At 40.2% G+C, this 20,612-nt stretch overlaps 1 protein-coding gene across 4 annotated transcripts in view; it reads right to left on the minus strand.

The window, feature by feature from the left end:
• Nucleotides 1–4,525: 4,525 nt before the first annotated feature.
• Nucleotides 4,526–20,612, minus strand: part of gramd1c (GRAM domain containing 1c) — a 28,565-nt gene continuing 12,478 nt past the window's right edge. Inside the window, exons 2-13 of one of the 4 annotated variants that reach the window (XM_061237228.1) lie at nucleotides 20,283–20,416; nucleotides 17,147–17,309; nucleotides 16,524–16,683; nucleotides 13,509–13,646; nucleotides 13,238–13,356; nucleotides 13,008–13,150; nucleotides 11,049–11,152; nucleotides 9,767–9,937; nucleotides 7,212–7,284; nucleotides 5,710–5,829; nucleotides 5,523–5,610; nucleotides 4,526–5,442 (exon numbers count right to left, since the gene is read on the minus strand). In XM_061237228.1, coding sequence (XP_061093212.1) covers nucleotides 5,380–5,442; nucleotides 5,523–5,610; nucleotides 5,710–5,829; nucleotides 7,212–7,284; nucleotides 9,767–9,937; nucleotides 11,049–11,152; nucleotides 13,008–13,150; nucleotides 13,238–13,356; nucleotides 13,509–13,646; nucleotides 16,524–16,683; nucleotides 17,147–17,302 — 1,335 coding nt within the window. In that variant the 5' untranslated portion in view covers nucleotides 17,303–17,309; nucleotides 20,283–20,416 and the 3' untranslated portion in view covers nucleotides 4,526–5,379. Of the gene's footprint in view, nucleotides 5,443–5,522; nucleotides 5,611–5,709; nucleotides 5,830–7,211; nucleotides 7,285–9,766; nucleotides 9,938–11,048; nucleotides 11,153–13,007; nucleotides 13,151–13,237; nucleotides 13,357–13,508; nucleotides 13,647–16,523; nucleotides 16,684–17,146; nucleotides 17,390–20,282; nucleotides 20,444–20,612 lie in introns of all 4 variants that reach the window. The other 3 variants (XM_061237229.1, XM_061237227.1, XM_061237226.1) reach the window with 3 other exon arrangements.

Raw genomic sequence — 20,612 nt, forward strand, 5'->3', positions numbered from 1 at the left:
AATACTTGTGATAATTGTAAATAAAGATAACTTTGAGAGACTTCGTGAAAACAGGTCAAGTCTAACTGCCTCTTCATTTTTGTGACTGTTTTCCAGATATTTAAAAATATCACTGTCTATGCGTACCACGCCCGGTACGTGTAACATTGAGATAAAACACAAGATAATAGTTCCAGATTTTATTTCCTGGTATTTACACCTAGATGTGTAAATCCACTTAGAACATAGCACCTTTGGTATCAGACCAGCCAATTTTTAGGTGCGCAAAAGTATTGGAACAGAGAGTATTTAAGGAAATGAAAGTAAATACCACTTACTATTTGGTAGCATATCCCTTGCTTGCAATATCTTCATCAACCCTGTGACCCATTGATGTCACCTAACTGTTGCATTTTTCTTTTGTGATGTTTTTACTGCAGCTTCTCAGTTGTTTGTTTCAATCTCCACTTTAGGAGGGGAAATGCATGTTCAATTGGGATTGTGGTGATTGACTTTGCCAGTCTTGAACCTTCCACTTTTTCTCCCTAAAGAAGTTTGTTTTGTTGGCATTATGTTTTCGGTCATTGTCTTGTAGCATGATGAAGTTCCTACCAATGAGTTTAGACGCATTTCTCCATAGGTTGGCAGACAGAATGTTTTTGTGGACTTCTGAATTCATCCTGCTGCCATCATGAGTTACATCATCAATAAAGATTTGTAAACCCACTCCAGAAGCAGCCATGACACTTCCTCCACCATGCTTCACATATAGGCTTGTATGTTTTGGATCATGAGCAGATCCCTTCTTTCTCCACACTTTGGCCCTTCCATCACTTTGGAGGTTCATCTTGGTCTCATCAGTCCATAAAACTTCGTTACGGAACTTGGCTCATCTCTGTACTTCTTTGCACATTGTAATCTCACTTTCCAATTCTTACTACTGATGAGTGGTTTGCACCTTGTGGTCTATCCTCTATATTGCTGCTCCCAAAGTCTTTACAGCTCTCACAATGTTTCTGTCATCAACTGCTGTTGTTTTCCTTGGTTGACCTGTTTGATGTCTCTTGCTCAGTACACAAGTGGTTTCTTTTTTTTTCGGATTTTTTTTTTCTCCCAATTTGGTAGCCAATTGTACCCCGTCTAATTCAATTAGAGCTAGTATTAGATACACCGCCCACACCCCGTCCCTTGGCGGCCCTACGAGAGTGACACGCCTTCTTCAAGCCGTCTCGCCACATGCTGGTAACCGTGATTCCGAGGCGCCCAAGGTGCTTTTTGTGCGGCAATCTACTAAACCTGCCAAGTCCCTCCCCCTGGAGCAGCGAGCCAATTATGCTGCTCCATGTGAGCTGGCCAAACTTGGCTTTTGGCAGGACCGAGAATCGAACCCCGGTTCCCGGTGTGCAACTGCAGTGAACTGCAACCGACACAAGTGGTTTCTTTCTTTTTCAGGACATTGTTGTTGTTGCATTGTTATCCCCAATGCTTGTACAATGATTTCCCCTATTTTCTAAGCTTGAAAATTGCTTGCGTTTCTCCCAGCTCTCTGTTTATCTTTTCTAACAAAAATGCAGTCATCACTGGCAAAACCCAAGGTTAAAACCAAGAGTAGACATTCAAAACAATTTACTGTTTAACCAATCAGTCGATACCTTGATGCACCCCTTTGTTTACATCCAAAAAAAGTCCACGCCCCCATTCTCAACCCGGCCCACTGACACCTCCAAGATGATTCTGCCCATTGCAGACTACAGTGTGATAGCAATAAGCTAAAAAAAAACAAAAAAAACATGGTCTAATAGGATTTGTAAAACATCTGCTTTAGTAGTTGCTTTCCACACAAGCCATTTAGCTAGCTTAATCAGTGTATTTCAGTCTGCCTCTCGCCTGCCTGGAAGGAAGCACACTTATATAACACTTACATAAGCATGCCTACTCACAAAAACATCAATTCATTGTTGCTTTTACTTTTATCAGACATCTCAAGTCTTCTGAAAGTCCAGGAGGCTAGTCATGAGCTCCCTGCCCAGGAGAGGAAATAAGGCGGTAGAATCACCCAAAAATATAAGTACTATGGAGTGGGACCCAGCTATCTTGGCCACCAGATGATGTCCGAAACTAAATTTTGCATGCTAGCCAGCCACTTGCTTAATGATTATCCATAAAGGCTAATCTCTAGAAAACCCGGCTCACCAAGGTAGCCAATCCAAACATGTCTCCTTGTGCCCTCCTTCTATTGGATCATAGAACGTATGAGTTAAGTGTGTTGGACACATGCTTTTCAGATGCAGTACACAAATAAAAAAGGCCCATGCCCAAAAGCAGCCCATGGAGTTTTTAGAAAAACAAATACAGGTCAAAAAGCAAGGTATTTGGCAGGAGTGAACACAGGCACATTTTGTCAGTAGATCATAAAAATGACTGAGCATGTATGTTCTATAATATTTTAAATATGAAAATCCTGCATAGTATGCCTTTAAGCTTCCCTTTTTTGAGTTACAATTTGCATGGCACAGTGCTGGTTGGAGCAGGTGCAAGACGAGCAGCAGCAAGTCCAGTCTAGGGCACAGAGTGGTAGTAGGTTGCCGGTTTGATCCCCTGCCCTGGGTAAGTCGAAGTGTCCCTGAGCAAGACATCTAAGCCCCAATTGCTGCTGATAGGTTGTTTGCATGGCAGCCTATCACCGTGTGTGTGTAAATGGGTGAATGAGAGGCCTCAATTGTAAAATGCAGCCTATTTAATGTGATAATTCTAATTAATTGGATGTCTTTAAATATTTAAAAAAATATGTTTTACTATTCTGACTAACTGATTCTTAATTGAAATGAGTGAACATAACATAACATAATGTGATGTCGAGAACAGGCCATTTAGCCCAGCAGTACTCGTCTACTGCTTAGTTGCCTAAAGGCTGAATAGTATCTAGCACGGTATCAAACCTGGTCTTGAAAACCACCAGCGTTTCTGCCTCCACTACATGTACTGGGTAAGCTATTTCACACAGTGACCACTTGCTGCGAGAAAAAATATTTCCTAATATTTGCATATTTGCATAATCACCTATAGTTCACTTTCTTAAACCCTTTAATGAATTTAAAAGCCTCAATCAATTCCCCCCCAAGTCTCCTTTTACTAAGATTAAAGAGATTAAGCAGCTTACATCTATCCTCTCTTATCTTTTATACCTAGAATCAATCTAGTTGCTCTTCTCTGAGCCTCTTCCAGCGCCTCTATATCTTTCTCATAGTGCGGTTCCCAGAAGTGCGGTCCCCAGAAGTGCAGTCAAACGAGTATTGTATAGGGTGAGTATAACTTCCTTAAGACTTATATTCAATACTCTTGGCTATGTATCCTAGCATCCTGTTGGCCTTTTTTTTTTTTTTTTTACTGCTACCGCACATTGACTAGAACCTGGTTCATGGGCATATAGTGATGCTGACTTTTTACTACTGATGGGTCTCTAAACAATGAAGAGAAAGAACTCAAAAAAACTGCTCCAGGGGCTTTACCTCTCTTTTCTCTTGCTCTACTTACAATCACTTGTTCTCTGGCATTACAAAAAAAGCATCATGGAGATGCAGCTGACTTCCTGTTTGGCACCTATGCCATCAAATTTGTTTGAATACAGTGGCCATACTGTTTTTTACCATGCAACCATCTTTGAACTTTTGGTGACAGTGCCTTCAAAATGATGTAAGCCAAATTTTAGTGGTGATCCGTTCAACATACTAGGAGGAGATGTTTAAAATATGTAAAACAAGTTTTTCAAAACATTCAAAGTAGCAAAATGGAAATTGATGTGGGTTGGTGCGTTTAACTCGGCAGAACCTAAGGATCATGGGAAAAAAGAATGATGACTCAAAATAAATATCTGCTTTTGTTTGATTGAAAACTTTAAAACTTTGGTTAAAAGACTCTCTTTGAATTATCCTGGGTTTCAGCACAGGGTTATACAATTGTATTAGCCTCGGATGGGCATTTACACTCAGTGAGCACCTTATTAGGTATTTATTAGGCTTATTTTTAGACCTATTAAGTTTTCTGCTGCTGTAGCCTATCCACTTTGAGGTTTGATATACCACTTCTGCATACCACTATTGTAATGTGTGGTTATTTGCGTAGTATCATCATCCTGTCAGCTTTGACCAATCGGGCCATTCTCCTCAGACCTCTCATTAACTGCTACTTACTGGATGTTTTTTGTTTTTCAAACCATTCTCTGCAAATTCTAGAGACTGTTCTGCATAAAAATCCCACAAGATCAGAAGTTTCTGAGATACTCAAACCACTCTGTCTCACTCTGGCACAAACTATCATTCCACGGTAAAAGTCACTTAAATGATTGTATGCATTGCACTGCTGCCACACGATTGGCTGAATAAGTAAGTGTACAGGTGTTCCTAATAATAAAAGTGCTCAGTGAGTGTCTATGCAAATCAACATTTGAATCCATTAATCTGTTTTAAAACAGATATCAGGTCACAGAGAACTATTTGGATGACAGATATTTTTGACAGATAATTAAAAATATTTCACTAATTAAGTATCCTATGCAAAAAAATATTTTTATTGAACCCACTTGTAGTCTTGTAGTTACACACAATTATTGATGGGGCACACTAGATTGTCTACCTTTTCCTGTGCTTAAAATTAGTGTGGATAAAATGGACTTAAATCAGTTTGTATATGCTCGTTTGATCTAACATGGGAAGCACCCTCAAACTGCTCCATGCATACATCATGTTCCCTTACACCTACACACATAATATGCACCCAAATCTAAATGTGCTTAAACTGCCAAAATGCACAATTTTAAACTTCTCAGAGAATACAGTAAATCAGTTTATACAAGAAACTCAGTTAAGGAATTACTCCAAAGATAAATATTAAAAAAGTAAACAAATATTAAAATGATAAACATGGTTAAAAACCACCTGAAACAAAATTTACATAAAATTTTCATAGAAGAAAATAAAGAACATTTTCTCATCTAGATTAGAAATTAACTCGAAATTAACATGGTAACAAGAGAGAAACGTGCTGCATGTGACCAAGGTCCTTACACACACTCAAACTCATATACACATACAAACAAGGACACAAATGCAGATACAGAACTGTAAATATCAGCACACTGACTGTTATTGCTATCACATTGTCAGGTTTGCCAATTGTCACATTGTATTGCTGCAATATTATTCAGAGAGAAAAACTTCATAAATGAGTTGACATGGACCCAAGCACCCCAATGATATCAGGTTGAACACACACAGTATAAAGTACAGTTTTAAAAGAACTGCCTGTAACCATATGGCAGAAGCATGGAAACAGAACATCTCCAGAGGGACGTCACTGAAATAACCTCTCTGGCTGCCTGGAGCCCGGAGAGACCTGTGCAGCTCACAGAGCAGTTCTGTTGTACACCTCAAAGTTCCTCTGTAGTGCCTTCAGAGAGCTGCGCAGCTGTGGAGGAGAGAGGGGTCTGGTAACACATTCAACGCACATGGCACAGGTAACACACCTATCACTCATTACAGACTCACCTGTTCTAGCAAGTGTATAGAGTCTTGGAGCACAGTCTTTAAAAGCTGAGTCTCGTCCCTGCTCCTGGAGCCCAGCTCAGGGTTCAAGCTGTAGGCATGTAGAGCGATTAATCACAGATGCACCACCTCCCAAAAACATGGCTACACCCACAGGACAAAGGTCCAGGTGAAAGTGGATGGGCCTCACCTCGACTCCATCTTTTCCCGTATGTGTTGCTTGGTGCTCAGGTACATTTTGTGTGCTACATCCTCCATCGCCCACAGTTTGAAGAATAGGCCAAGATTCAGAACCATCAGAACCAACAGACTGGGGCGAAAGGATAACATTATCATACAATTATGAAAATAATGATGCAATTTCCTGCCATTTCAACTCAAAGATTTGGGGGACTTATCTTAAAATTCCACTAAATCAGTTTTGTCATGAAGTAATTTCCCACCTTATATTACATAAGTACTTTTGTTTTGTGCTGTTGTGGGCTACCTGTGTAAACATTACTAACAACAAGATTAGTTTGTGTTACTGCTGATTGAAAAACATAATTTCCCCCTCCCTTCATTATTGCTGTATTTATAGTTCTGCTTCGTGAGCTGGAAGACCTCAGGCTGTTTCTTCCCATTTAAACAAAGAGAAAGAAAATCAGACCAGACAGCGGGCAGCTACATTTCAAAGCAACCATGAATGCCGCAAGTATATTTTCAAAAAGAATGCATGTTTGGATGGATAGCTAATGAATGTAAAACAATGAAATGTGCATTAGCTGATGTTAGCAATAATGATGCCACAGTTGTGATACTGTATGTGGGCTGGTTAGCGACACTTCAGCTAGTTCTTAGTCCATAAGCTAATTTGGAACGTTGTAACTCTCTTTATTCAGTGCTAGGCTACTGCTTGTGCTGGGCAGAGTGATTGCAGAGGAAGAAATGATGCGGGGGAAGGGGGACTAAACCACTGTGGGTGCCTAGGCTCAGACAATTTTTTGCATCAGAAAACATGTTCCTTGAAGTTTTGTGTACTCGTTTGTTTTGTAAAATGTGTTCTATAGCCCTTTTTTATTGCAAGTTTGAATACACATGACTAATCAGAAACAGCTGAGAAGCCAACTAGCCAATTCATTTTTGCACCCTAAAATGGGTGGGGGTATGTATAAAAAGGAATGTCATTCCTACACAGATCGCCCAATATGGATGTTAATACCCTCAAATTAATTGTTTAATTTCAAAGCCAATGTGGTAGAGTACAGAGCCAAAATAACAAAATTGTACCACTGTCCAAATACTTAACGACTGCCCTGTACTTCATGAAACATACAGGTTACCTCTACACATTCAACAATGTGAGTACACATTGTAATTCATACACTGCTGAAAGATTCCATATACATACACACCTATATACACACAACTGTGCACAATCGCCATCATATACACTTGTGCACATATATTGTTGCAAATGCAAGTGTACAAATAGTCAAATTTTTTAGGGTACATTTTAGGGTGCATTTTTAATTTAAAATAAAAGAAATATAGCAATGCCTACACTGGCATATACACTGACCGAGCACTTTATCAGGAAGATTTTTACTTCAAAAGTAAAAGTCTGTAAAATTAGTCCAATAAATACCCAATAAAGTGCTCGGTGAGTGTATACACCACACACAGCTTTTAGAAACAGGTAAAGGAACTCACATGAGACTCATACCAGCCACAATAGTCATATTGGTCATATTCCATCTGTGTGGTCCCTTCAGATCCATAGCTCCTACAGCATACACAAATGCATAAACAAATACACACAAATAAATGTGATATTACTGGGTCCAGGGTTCTCCTCAAAGAATGTAACAGTGGTGCTGTGCCAATCTGTTCCCTCACTGACACTACTGTGTAAAGAAAATAGCGGGTGTCACCTGTATATAGTTGCCCCTCCAGCTACTCACAATCAGGAGAGAAATCTGACTTCTAAAATTCATTTTCACATACATATAATTGTCCTTTTAAAGTTCACTAGCTTGCGACGCAATGGTTTTCATTTGGTATTCCATTCAGCGTTGCCAGATGGGAAATATAAAATTAACCTACACAAAATAATGTTTTTTTTTTAAAAGGAAATTACGGTAGCCAACAAAACCAAACAAAGAAAGGGTAGCCTGTTTACTGTTTACTTTGTAGTTTTTGCACTACCACGATTGCACATTTATTTGATTGCACATTTATTTCATTTAACATAGCACCTTATTTTTATTACCATAGCACCTTATTTCAGATTTTTAAACTTTTGATCTTCATGTGTGTGAGATCTGTGTGTATACATGTGTATGTATAAGCTACTGAATGCCTAAAATTTCCCTCGGGATGAATAAAGTATCTATCTATCTATCTATCTATCTATCTAGCCTATATGTGTAATTTGTGCTCTTTCACAAATCTAATATCTAAGCAAATTTATTGTAAGGTTTTCACACCTATAGGCCTTGGCTAACAAAATATTTATATTTATATTTAGCATTTTTTCTGCTGTACTGAAAATCTAAATCATGGCACATACCAAGTACAGTGGCTTTCGAAATTATTCAGACCCCTTAACTTTTTGCCCACTTAATTGTGTTGTAGCCCATCAATCTACACTCAATATCCCATAATGACAAAGTGAAAACATGTTTTAAAAAAATATTTGCAAATATTAATATTAAAAATCAAAAACTGCAAACTGTCATTTACATAAGTATTCAGACCCTTGGCTGTGGCACTCCAAATTTATCCTTGAGATGTGTCGCCAACTTGATTAGACAATGTGGCAAATTAGACATAGCTTAGAAAGGCACAAGCTTGTGTGGTTGCAGTCTGCCATCTTATTTACTTATTTACAAGGCTAATGGGACTGCCGACAAACCTAATTTTGCGAATTAGGCAGAACTGTACAGTCAAAATGTGTGTTTGGTGCATTGAATATCTTAATTTCTCCCAGAAGCACAATTATTTTTATGGCTGGTTGTTTGTCACAGAAGTCTTTCCCTGTTGCTTTTCCATGTTTGTTTAGGATAATAACTAATGAAAACAAACACACAACAATTGTTTTTATTATTTTAGCAATGCCAGTTGAGCATGCTCTGTTTCTAACAATGTTCTGTTAAAGGCAAAAAGCATGTATTTCTCGATGGGCAAAAGTGATTAAAAGAGCATATCAATGCATTCAGCCTACACATATTCTTTACTAGCAGCAGCGATTTTTTTAAACACTAGTTACTGTCACTATGGTTCAGCACGTTATTTCAGTTATGGGGGTGCTTCTCAGGGGCAGGGACAGAGAGACTGGTCAGAATTGAGGGAAGGAAGAATGCAGCCAAATGCAGAGAGGTCCTTAAACAAAACCTGCTCCAGAGTGCACCTCAGATTGGGCGACAGTTCACCTTTCAGCACAACAATGACCCGTAGCATACAGCCAAAACAACGCTGGAGTGGCTTCAGGACCAGTCTCTGACTGTCTTTGAGTAGCCCAGCCGAAGCCCAGACTTAAACCCCATAGAACATCTGTGGAGAGACCTGAAGATGGCAGGACACATACCCATCCAATCTCACAAAGCTTGAGAGGATCTGCCAGAAAGAATGGGATAAACTGCCCAAGAAGACTCGAAGCAGTAATTAATGCCATAGGGGCTTCTACAAAGTACTGAATTAAGGGTCTGAATACTTATATAAATGAGAGATTTAAGTTTTTGATTTCTAATATTATAAGACTTCATCATCATGAGTTATGAGTGTAGATTGATGGTCAAAAATTACAATTTAAATTAAATCTACAACACAAAAAAACGCAAAAAGTGAAGGGGTCCGAATACTAGACCCAAATCAAGTCGAAAACCATGAAGTGAGAGATGAATCCTCCACTTTTAATATTAATTTTCTTTTTGAAATTTGTTTACAGAAAATAAATTTTAGAGTAAATGATTTCTGGTTCTTAACGCTTATTGTCTGAAGGTTTTTTGGAGGGTGGTTTTAATGCCCCTGAATGCAGGTAAGGTGCAAAAGCTCCGCTGACCTCCTCTATAATGTCCAAAACACCCCCCCCCCCCCACCCTTTGCCTACGTATCCACTTTGAAGACAGGGCCCACGTACGACTCTGCTGAATAATTAAGAATTCTGGAGAGAACCCTGGTGTATACGTGAGGGTGGTTGTGTGCACATGTGTGTGTTTGTGCATGTATGAGTATATATGTGTTGTGAGCATCTGCGTTTATCTGACTTGATAGGCTCTCTCCGCGGTGCTCTGTATCCGTATTGTACTGCTTGCTCTGTTTGAGGTGTTCAGGGATGGAACGGCTGTAGGTTCTCCGGCGGCGACGCAGGGCACTGATCTTAATTGAGTCCCCGCCCCCTGAGGTCAGCTCTGCCTCCTCCTCGAGAAGCTCTGTCTCTGGAAGGAGTCAGTAAGCACAATCAACACAACCAGTTCACCACACTAAATATAACCACTTTAGAGCCATTTAACATAAAGCACAGGTACAACCCTACACACATACCACACCATTATACATCCACTTAATGGGCCATAGCACATTAAATTGTGTTTTATGGATAGTCAGATTTAAAGAATAATTATGCAGCAACGACATGGGTTCCTCTTGAAAGAGCTGGCTGCTATCTGTGATTTAGTGGCTAACGAACTCCCTGCAGCAGTAGAGCAGAGCTTTCAGACACAGCTATAATCACTATATGGGATGCTTGGGGAGATTCCAGACAGTAAGCAACTTTTGCAAAACTGAGGCCCAACTGTTTTCCCTCGCCAAGATACCCACACAAAGACGAGACAAAATTCTAGGTCTAAATGTATTCCATGGCAGAAATATTATAGCTGCATAATTATATCAGCTGTACAATTATATCAGCTGTACTGAGAATACCGTCCATTTGCAGGTTTGGAAGACTATGTTGCTGATGGAAACAGTGTTGCTGGGTCAGGCTATCTTGGCCAAATAGTCCCCAAGGCCTCCAATTATGCCATCTTTTGAGTGAAACTTTAAACATTGGTCCTGACTATCATATTAAAGGTTCCACAGTACTTATTGCAAAGATTAGGGGGTTCCCCAGTGTCCAGAAAAAAGGACCAAGCTACCTCTCTCAACCTGACACATAATCACTCCACAGTTTAACTGGGTGAATAATGGCCTATATCTCTACTTGAGCTAATACTGTATGTGGGTAAGCATTCAGGTACAAAATTCTTGGTTTGTATCACCCAGGTAGGTGCTACACATTAATGACATTGAGGTCAGTATCCAACCTTCATTCAAAATGGCTTTGAATTATTATAATCTTTTTCAAGAATAATAACAACAATAATAATAAAAAAACATAATAACTATAACTATTATTATTATTATTATTATTATTATTATCGTTATTAATATTATTATCCAAGAATCCTGTATTTCAGTTTCGCAGAAACACACAGTTACAGAGTTAGATAGAGATACACAGATACAGAGTCAGAGGAAGACATGTGCAAGAAACACACTGAAACACACCCAGATGGCGAAAGTAATCCTCCAGGCCACTCCAGGAGTTCTTTGTGATAAACGACTTCACTAGACCCCATGGCTGCTTCTTATATTTCACATCTGTGTAGACCCTGAACACAAAAAAACACAACGCTAATCCTGAGCACAAGCAAGAAACATTCAACATCAATCCAAAACAAACAGACTGGGCTCTATCTTTGTGTTCCAGTGATAAAATAACGTTGGAGATAGGTGAAAGAAAGCCATGTTCAAATAATCCAGAGGCTGTAACTGGCAGGTTTGTGTCACATCCATGGCCTTTCCCGTTGTTTTTCCCTTTGCTATGCGTTTTCTGTATTCTACTTCATCTCCATGCCTTTTGTCCCAGTTCTCTGTCCTTAGTTTTCAGTCTGTCAGCCTGTAGTTCCTGTCACCTGTTTTCCCCCTATTAGTGTCTCAGCCCCCCACTCCTTTTTTGTATTTCCTTCCCATTTTGTCTCAGCTGTTCCTTATTGTCCCTCATTAGTTTTGTATTTTGTCTGCCTGTTCTTTCTTTTCATTGCTAGTTATTGTTCCTTGTGTTAGCAAATCACCTGTTCTGGCCTCTGTTCTCTGCCCAGTTACCCGTGAGGTATTCTGTTCTGTGTTTTGTTATCAACCTCTGCCTGGCTATTTGTACTTTAATTGTGGATTTCTGTACCTCTCCCCCGCTTGGACTGACTACCTGGTTTTGGTACTTTGCCTGTTTTTTGGACTGGCTCTTGATCTTCTCCAGGGCCTGTCTTCAGCACCAGTGCTGGCTCTGCCCCAGGACCTGTCTCCAGTCCCTGCATCAGCTCCACCCATGGCTCTGTCTCCGGATCCATTCCAACACCGTCCCTGGGTCTGTCCGAGGCCCCTGCTCTAGCGCTGTGGAAGGCCTCATCTTCAGTCCCTGTGCAGTCTCCGCTCAAGGACCCATCTTTAGCCTGCATGCCGTCTCTGCCCCAAGACCCGTATCCAGCCCCTGCACACTCTCTGCTCAAGCACCTGTCTACGGCCCCTGCGCCACCTCTGCTGAAGGATCAGTCTTCGGCCCTCGCACTGTCTCCGGCCCCTGCTCTGCCCACTCTGGCCCAGGCCCCCGCTCTCCCACACTCTCACACTTCAGGTTCCGGGCCCGGTCCCTACACAGACTCAGACTTCGGGCCTCTCCAGGTCCAGCATACTGAAGCCCCTGGGTTGTCCCATTGTCGACTTAAGTCCTGCTGTTGAGCCAAAGAGTCTCTGACATTGATGATTCAGGAAAGATATGGTCTAGACACGTGTATACTAGGAAAATGTCTCTCTATTGAAACTGCCAAACATAGTAATGTCCATAGCAAGGGTCAACTTGATAATTTTGGTTAGGATCTCAACAGGCAAGTATGGTATGTTTTCATCCTCAGGGTCAGATGCAGGGTTAGCTTCAATGCCATTGCCAGAGTCAAAGCCAGGGTCAACTTCAATGTTTTCATCCTCAGGGTCAGATGCAGAGTTAGCATCCATTTACCTCCAAACTGACTCAATAGCGCACAACTTCCAATACTCGACACAAACTGCAACTCTCTTCTCTCACTACTAAGCTACTGCTTGTGCTGGGAGGAGTGATTGCAGAGAGAAACGAAGGATGAGGCAGGAGAGGGGGGACTGCCCACTGTCCCTGCCCAGGCTGAGACAATCTTGTGTCAGAAAACGGAATTTCTTGATGTATTGTGTACTCCTTTGTTTTGCAATCATATTTTTACAGTTTTTTTTTTATTACTCTCCCTTTTTTAATGCCCACGTTTGGGCAGGGACATACCCATTGCATCTCGCTCCCATGCTTACTTTTACATTCTGGTCCTTACATATTGCCTTGCACACACACTCTCAGTCACACATCTGCTCACTCACTCATTTACTCTCAGTCGCTGTCAGTCTCTCATCTACTCATTCAGGGTGTGCATACAGTCATAATATTCTTACCTGAGACGGCATTTGTGTTTGGAGTTGCGTATGATACAGAAGCGATTGAATGTGTAGAAGTAGTCATGGTATGGAACATCGTGTGTGTACACTTCTGCATCAACCATGTAGTTTTGGCCTTCATGGCTGTCCTTGTGCAGAGTCTGAGAGAGGGAAAGAGAGTGAATGTAGACTCACAGAAACACTTCTGTGACTTCAGAGATACCTGCAGGAGGTATCCATCAGCTTACCTGCATCTCTGTTGCTGTAGAGAATTTGCCTACCAGGGGGTTGGTAATGGTGATTGTGTACTTCAGAGTTCTCTTCAGAGAGCCACTGCCATCTCTCTGCCAAGGAGTGGACGTTGCACCTGATGACACACATGCACGGAAGCAAATACAAACAGATGACAGAGCAGAAAAGTACTCTGATTCTCATGTTTTGGAGTATTAAAAACATAGATAGTGAGCAGAAGATTAGCTGAAGGAGGAGGGGTCATTTTGGAAGCGGGTAAGGAGTTACCTGTAATTTTCCTGGCCTCCATGAACCGACGGATGAAGAGAGAGTCACTGAAAAGCAGCTCAAACATCTTATCTGCACTCATGTGGAAGACACGATTCACATAGAGCCGACCCTGGGCCTGCAGCGGCATATGCTCCTCTAAGAAGAGACAAACCATTAGTGTAGAACAAGCAATGTGTGTGTGTGTGTGTGTGTATATATATTTAAGCTTTATGGAACGAGAATCCGTGGTATATCATGGATATTGGGGTGGTTAGGCACGATGCGAAACGGAGTGCCGTTACACCCCCTAGCCGTGCCAATATCCGTGATATATCACAGATTCTCATTCCATAACACTTTTATACAATGGTTACCACCTTTATCTTTCAAAATTTCACAAAAGAAAGACAAACTTTAAATGAATGTATTTTTAATGGAACTAGGTTTTATGGTAAATGTATTCTGCTGAACAGTTTATTGGTTGCTAAGAAACGGTATAGCAAAGGTTGGCCAGCAATAATATATCCCCACTGCACTAACCTTAGCTAAGCAAAGCTATTGTAATAATGTATCTCCACTGCACTACACTTGCTTGCTAGTTTACGTTACACCTGATGACACTGAAACACAAGTTATTTGCATTTGTTGTTGACATTTATCTGGACACTGCCAGATAACTGCTGGTATTTCAATCTGAGGATGTTGCCAAAGGACACTTTAAAATCACTACTAGCAGGCTACTAGCAGCAAAATGATGGATAATTTCATTAGGATCATTTTGGTTATAAAGTAGAGAACGGTAATCAAGAAACAAGCAATATTAAAAGATATGTGAACATTCCATTTAGCCATGCATATATCGTGGATAGTGGCATGGCTGGAAAGCAAAGGGACCAATTGAGACAATGGAACAGACCTATCTGTTATATACTGTGGTGTGAAAAAGTGTTTGCCCCTTCCTGATTGTTTTTTTTTTTTTTTTTTTTTTGCATGTTTGTCACACTTAAATGTTTCAGATCATCAAACAAATTTAAATATTAGTCAAAGACAACACAAGTAAACACAAAATGCAGTTTTTAAATGAAGGTTTTTATTATTAAGGGAGATAAAAATAAATAATATTTAAATTTGTTTGATGATCTGAAACATTGCATTGTGACAAACATGCAAAAAAAAAAAAAAAAAGAAATCAGGAAGGGAGCAAACACTTTTTCACACCACTGTATATATATATATATATATATATATATATATATATATATATATATATATAGACACACTCAGTGGCCACTTCATTAGGCTTTCTTTTCTATGATTTTTTTTTTTTTTTTGCTTTTATGCATTGGTTGCTTCCACATAGTCAGCTGATTAGATAATTGCCTTAACAAGTATACAGGTGTACCTAATAAAGTGGTCACTAAGAGTGTATATACTGACTGTGCAAAAGTCTTAGGTGTATATATATCTATAAAATAAAAAATAAATATAACTGTAACTTCAAAAATACAGACAATAAAACCAATATGTTTTTAATATGTACTATTAAGAGCAGTGAATAGTCAAAAACTAAAACAAATCACGATTTGTTGTAACCACCCTTTTCCTTTAAAATGGCATCAGCATCAACAAAACATATTGGATGACTTTCCACAGTTCTTCTGCAGACAAATTAAATGGTAAATGGTTGGCATTTATATAGCGCCTTTATCCAAAGCGCTGTACAATTGATGCTTCTCATTCACCCATTCATACACACACTCACACACCGACGGCGATTGGCTGCCATGCAAGGCGCCGACCAGCTCGTCAGGAGCATTTGGGGGTTAGGTGTCTTGCTCAGGGACACTTCGACATAGCCCAGGCGGGGGATCGAACCGGCAACCCTCCGACTGCCAGACGACCGCTCTTACTGCCTGAGCCATGTCGCCCCAAAGTAGACTTACCATCAAATACCTGTGGTCTGAACTGAAGAGGGGGGTCCATAAGTACAAACCCAAGGATATCAATGAATCTGAAAAGTTCTACATTGAAGAATGGTGAAAAAAATCCTCCCAAATGTGTTCTCTAATCTTATCACAAATTATTGTTAAATGGCTGTCATCTTTGCCAGGGGTGTTTGCACAAAGTATTAAACCATGGGTACCAATAATTGTGAAACCTGCTTTTTAATGAAATATATTTTCTATTTGAAAAATGTAAGCCTTTGTTAATTCCATTGAATCGTTAATAAAGTGCACTACTTTCCGCATGTTGGAAAATAAAGCTCATGTCAATAACCAATGTTATCACTGGTTTGATGCTGTTATCATTTTTGATAAATCCTCGTATTTGGTTTTTGCCAGGAACACGTAATAAAATGAAAAAATGCTCACATTGTGGAAATGTAAATTTCATCAGGTGGGGGATAAATACCCAAAACTGACATTGTTTAATAATTTTATAGTTTATAATTGACAATGTCTGTTAACATAAAGACAATCACATGATTACAAATAACCTTTTAGTGATAATCCTTATTACTATTAGACCACTTTCTGAATTAAGTGCTTACTATGAGTCTTTCTCTGTCTCTCTCCAGCAGACAGACAGCCTTTGACCTTAATGTCTCTGCCTCTCAGCTAGCACATTCTGGTCTTACAGCAAGATCAACAAGGGGTATTCAGAAGACAAAATACTGATAAATGTTCGTGGCCAGCTTCATGTCTTTTTGTTTTGGTAAAGCCCCCCCTTCAGGAAAAGTGTGTATACTGTGTCTGATTCAAATCAGAAAGCCGGTAAGCTTTCTCACTTTCTGTCATTTCTTTGCAAATAAATACGGAAGTTAAACTGAAGAATAGCTATTGTTGTTTTTTACTGGATCTGTTTCATCAGACGATGCTCACCTGTGAAATGTTAAAAAGGGCATCTTCCCCTAACAAATGTAAAGTGTTGCCCTTGCATTATAATAATGCACACCTATAAACAGTGTGACTGCCTCCCACCTATCCTGCTTGTGGTTTGTTTAGTCTTGATCTGTTTGTTTTGTTAACTCACCCTCCTCGGGGCTTTCCGATTCTCTGCGCTCTGAAATGCGGTCTTCATTGGCATTCAGATCCAGTGAGAGGGAGGAGCATTTGGAGCTCCTCCCCGAGGCATGCCGATCTAGGGGTGTGTCCAGGCTGGACTGGTGAGGTGATGTCAAACAAGGGTCTTCCTACACACAAAAACATACACGAGAAGTCAGCCCTCAAGGAACAGCTGAAAAGAAACACACTTATACTTGGAATGGCCGAGTCAAGGTTTCAACCCAAAAGGAATTGTCTGAATTAAAGCAGTTCTGCAAAGAGTGGGGTATAATTCCTCCACGTCGATGTGAAAGACTGATATGAAAATTATTGCTGCCAACAGGTCTCCTCTGTGAACAGCTGGTTTTCCATTCTCCCTTTACCTGGGAGTCAGGTGTGAAAAAAGTCTGGCCGATCCAGGGCCCAATGTGGATTTGAGGTCCAGATTGAATGATTGCTGGTATACAGGATATGAGCAGTTAGAGAAAGTGCATAAACAAAAATGTAAAAGACAGCCTGGTCCTGGGAACTGCTCATTCTGCACACTTACTGTAATGTGGAGTGAAATGGATGTAACACCCTAACACCCCCACCAATGTGATGGACTCATACCATGCTGACAGAGTTTGAGTTCTGCAGTGAGAGTGGCGGCTGTGGCTCTTCTCCCTGGGGGCTGGTCCCATCCACAGAGGGTGACTCTTCCTGTGGTAGCCAAAGGAAGGAGGGCCTCTCCCATCTCCCAGTATGATCATCTCCACCAGCCCTCATATCCACTCTGGAAAACAGGAAGTTGGCCTCAAACTCCACCATTCCCTTGGAGGTAGACAGTGCCCCAGAGCTGCCCGTAAAACAATTCTGGAAGATCGACAGGACCACCCAAGTTATATCCACTGATATTTATTCATATACAGTGTTCAGAGATGCTCTTCTGCATACCACTGTTGTAATACCTCTCATTAACAAGGCATTTTTCCCACAGAACTGCTCATTGGATGCTTTTTGCACCATTGTCTGCAAACTTTGGAGACTGTTGTGTGTGGAAATCCCAGGAGATCAGCAGTTTCTTCAAATCACCCTGTCTAGCACCAACAATCATTACAAGGTAAAGATCATATTTCTTCCCCATTCTGACATTTGTTCTAAAAAACAGCTGAACCTCTTGACCATGTCAGCATTCTTTCATGCATTTATTTGTTGCCACATGATTAAATATTTGCATTAACAAGCTGGGACTCGTTTCACAAATGTTGTGATGTGCAAATGGAGATCTGCCAGATGCAACAGATTTCTCCTGCACTTTTTGGAGAGTTTCACATAAAATTGCAATTGCAAGCCTCAAACCAATGTCGCAAGAGTGTTCAGTTAGGCAATCAGTAAATTGCCTATTGTTCTCATCCGTCTGCGTCCTCTTTTTTATCAAACTTCTGGATTTTTGCACAGCATTAGCACTCCTCAGCAAAGTATGGGTTTCAGACACCGATATTTCAAAGGGTAACCAGAGGGTGTAAAAATGAATCTTGCAGTCAGATTTAAAAATTTGGTACGTTGTAAAATAACATTTTTATTTTAAGGGTTTGTTTTATTTGAACTATTTGAGTCCACCTGGTACACCTAATACCATATAGCCTACACTTTATAGTAATATTTTGTTATTTGTAGTATCAAAATTAAACCTAACATTGTCACCTTCATCACTTGTGATGAAGCGGCAACCCATATCACAGTTGCTTCAAATGTAGTTGTTGTGTATGCTCCCAGTTTATTTAACCACAGCATCTAATAGCATATCTGTAAGTGGCAGCACAAAGTAAAAATTGTCATAGCCTGAGTGGTAGCCTACCCATTTCTATACAGAAACGTGTGTGCGTTCTCAGTCAGTGTATTGATGGGAACTTGTAAACTACCAATTGCAGGAAGGATATTTGGGTAGTGCGTAGAAATTTCACTTGACTACTGTGTTTGGCTTCTGAACAAAATCCCAGAGAATATTGTAGGGACCACATTTCCCACAATCCCACAGGACAATTCCGCATGGCGTCTAGTTAGGTTCAGCCAATCCCGAAATGGCAGGAGCAATAAACTTTCCCCGTATAAGAGTAAGGCACGCTCTTTCTTCTTCACCTCGGTGTCTCTTCTTTTTTTCCCTCTCTTTTTCGACGCACCCTCTTTCCATGCTATTTTCTTCATCTCATCTGCTCCGATACTCGGACAGAGGCTGAATTCTGCACAGCACTGCACAGTAAGACTCAACAACAAACATTCAGTGTTTAGCTTAGTCTTGACTGATATTGTGAAACTGTCAAAGTCGCTCAGATCCTTAAGCTTGCTAATTTTCAAGAACTGACTGTTCACTTGCTGCCTAATATATCGCACCCCTTGACAGGTGCTATGGTAAGAAGATGATCAATGTTATTCACTTCACCAGTTAGTGGTTTTAATGTGATCGGTGTACACACTCTACAATGACATTTGCTGCAAACAAGTAGTTACTGTGCAAAAACCAAGAAATAAATGCCCAGCAGTACCTATTCGAGCAATTACAAACTCAAAAATATATCCATGGGGACTGTGTTGAATTAATGTAGACCTTTCACAACAAATCATTCAGTCTTTCCTCAAGCATTTTCAGTACATTCAGTAGACACAGCATTCTCTTAAAAACAGTAACACTGCCATTTAATGATCCTTCTACATGTTCAATGTACCTATGGCTTATGGCTTAAGACCGTGGGCAGCACTTGCATTTCAAGTTTGGTGAAGCAATTTTTTCTTCAACAAAAAAAGAAAAGTAAAAGTGTTTCTTCCATTGTCAGATTTGCACAAAATCCCCATTGTCAAAGATTGGGTCAAAATAAATAAAAATAATAGAACTTAATCTTAATAGAACGGTTCCAAAAAAGACGTTTTTATCACATGCAGGGGCATACTTTTAGTTGGAATATTGCAGGGATTGAAATGCATACAGGCCAGGATGGCAGCTGTGTACATTGTGCATTGACGCATTAACCACTTAATTTGGACCCTCATGGGAAGAAATAGCCTTTAATTTTATCATTGAATTTAACAAAATGTTGCTACAAATAGAGCATTACTAAAATAAAACAAAGTTGTGTGTCCGTTTTTATTATTATTTTAAATCCTACTGTACATTGAAGATTTGAGTCTTTGATGAGCATCCATTGATGATAGCGTAACAGGGGAAGGAACGCTGGGTATCAACACTGTTGACAAGGGCCATGCAACATCTGAAAAGGACAAGGCACCACAGCGCAATCCAGAATCTTTTTTTTTGTCACATGTAGCCAACATTGTTTTAGAAAATTAATCTGCCTAGTGTATGAAGACACAGAGTTAGCTCTGAAGAACCATAGAACCAAAGTCAAAGTGGCCCTTTAACAGGAGCTACTCTCAGGGATCCAAGCTCTCCTTTGTGACCTGCAGAGATTTTACACACAGTTGACATGACCAGATGTGTCGCATCATAGCGGTTTCTATATAGGCTAGAGTATTTTAGCACGACTAGAAAGCTGTATTTACCAATTGGCATCCAGTTTTAAAAAGTATAACTTCATTCTTTTCCCTCACAAAATTTCGCAGCATTGTAGAGCTCTTAAAGTGGTATAAAAAATGCAAAGACTCTGCCCACCCCAAGCCCCCTGGGAGCCTGAGTGGCACTCATGTAAAAATAAAAAACAAAAAAATAAAAACCCCTTGGTGTTGCATTCTATACTTGGTTTGTATAGCATACCCAGTTTGTGCAGTGTTGCGTTCCAAGACTGTGTGTTAAATGTGCTCCACTTGGCTTGCCGTCAGCTGATATCTGGACACTTTCCATCTCCTCATGATTCAAGCCAGATGATTCCCATAGTGCTGCTTCACCATCTGTCACAAATCCAACTGAGTCAGGGGCTGATTAAGAGAGGGACATAGGCTTGGAGGCCACTAAACAAATACACACGCTCATGTGTAAAAAAAATCAAATAAAATGGCCAACAGTACTGACCAAAGAAAAAAAAAGAGGAGACCTATATATACAGTGGGCTCCTGAATTATTGGTCCCCTTGATAAAAATAATACT

Source organism: Conger conger, chromosome 4 (assembly GCF_963514075.1).
Source record: "Conger conger chromosome 4, fConCon1.1, whole genome shotgun sequence".
In the NCBI taxonomy this organism is placed as follows: Eukaryota; Metazoa; Chordata; class Actinopteri; order Anguilliformes; family Congridae; genus Conger; species Conger conger.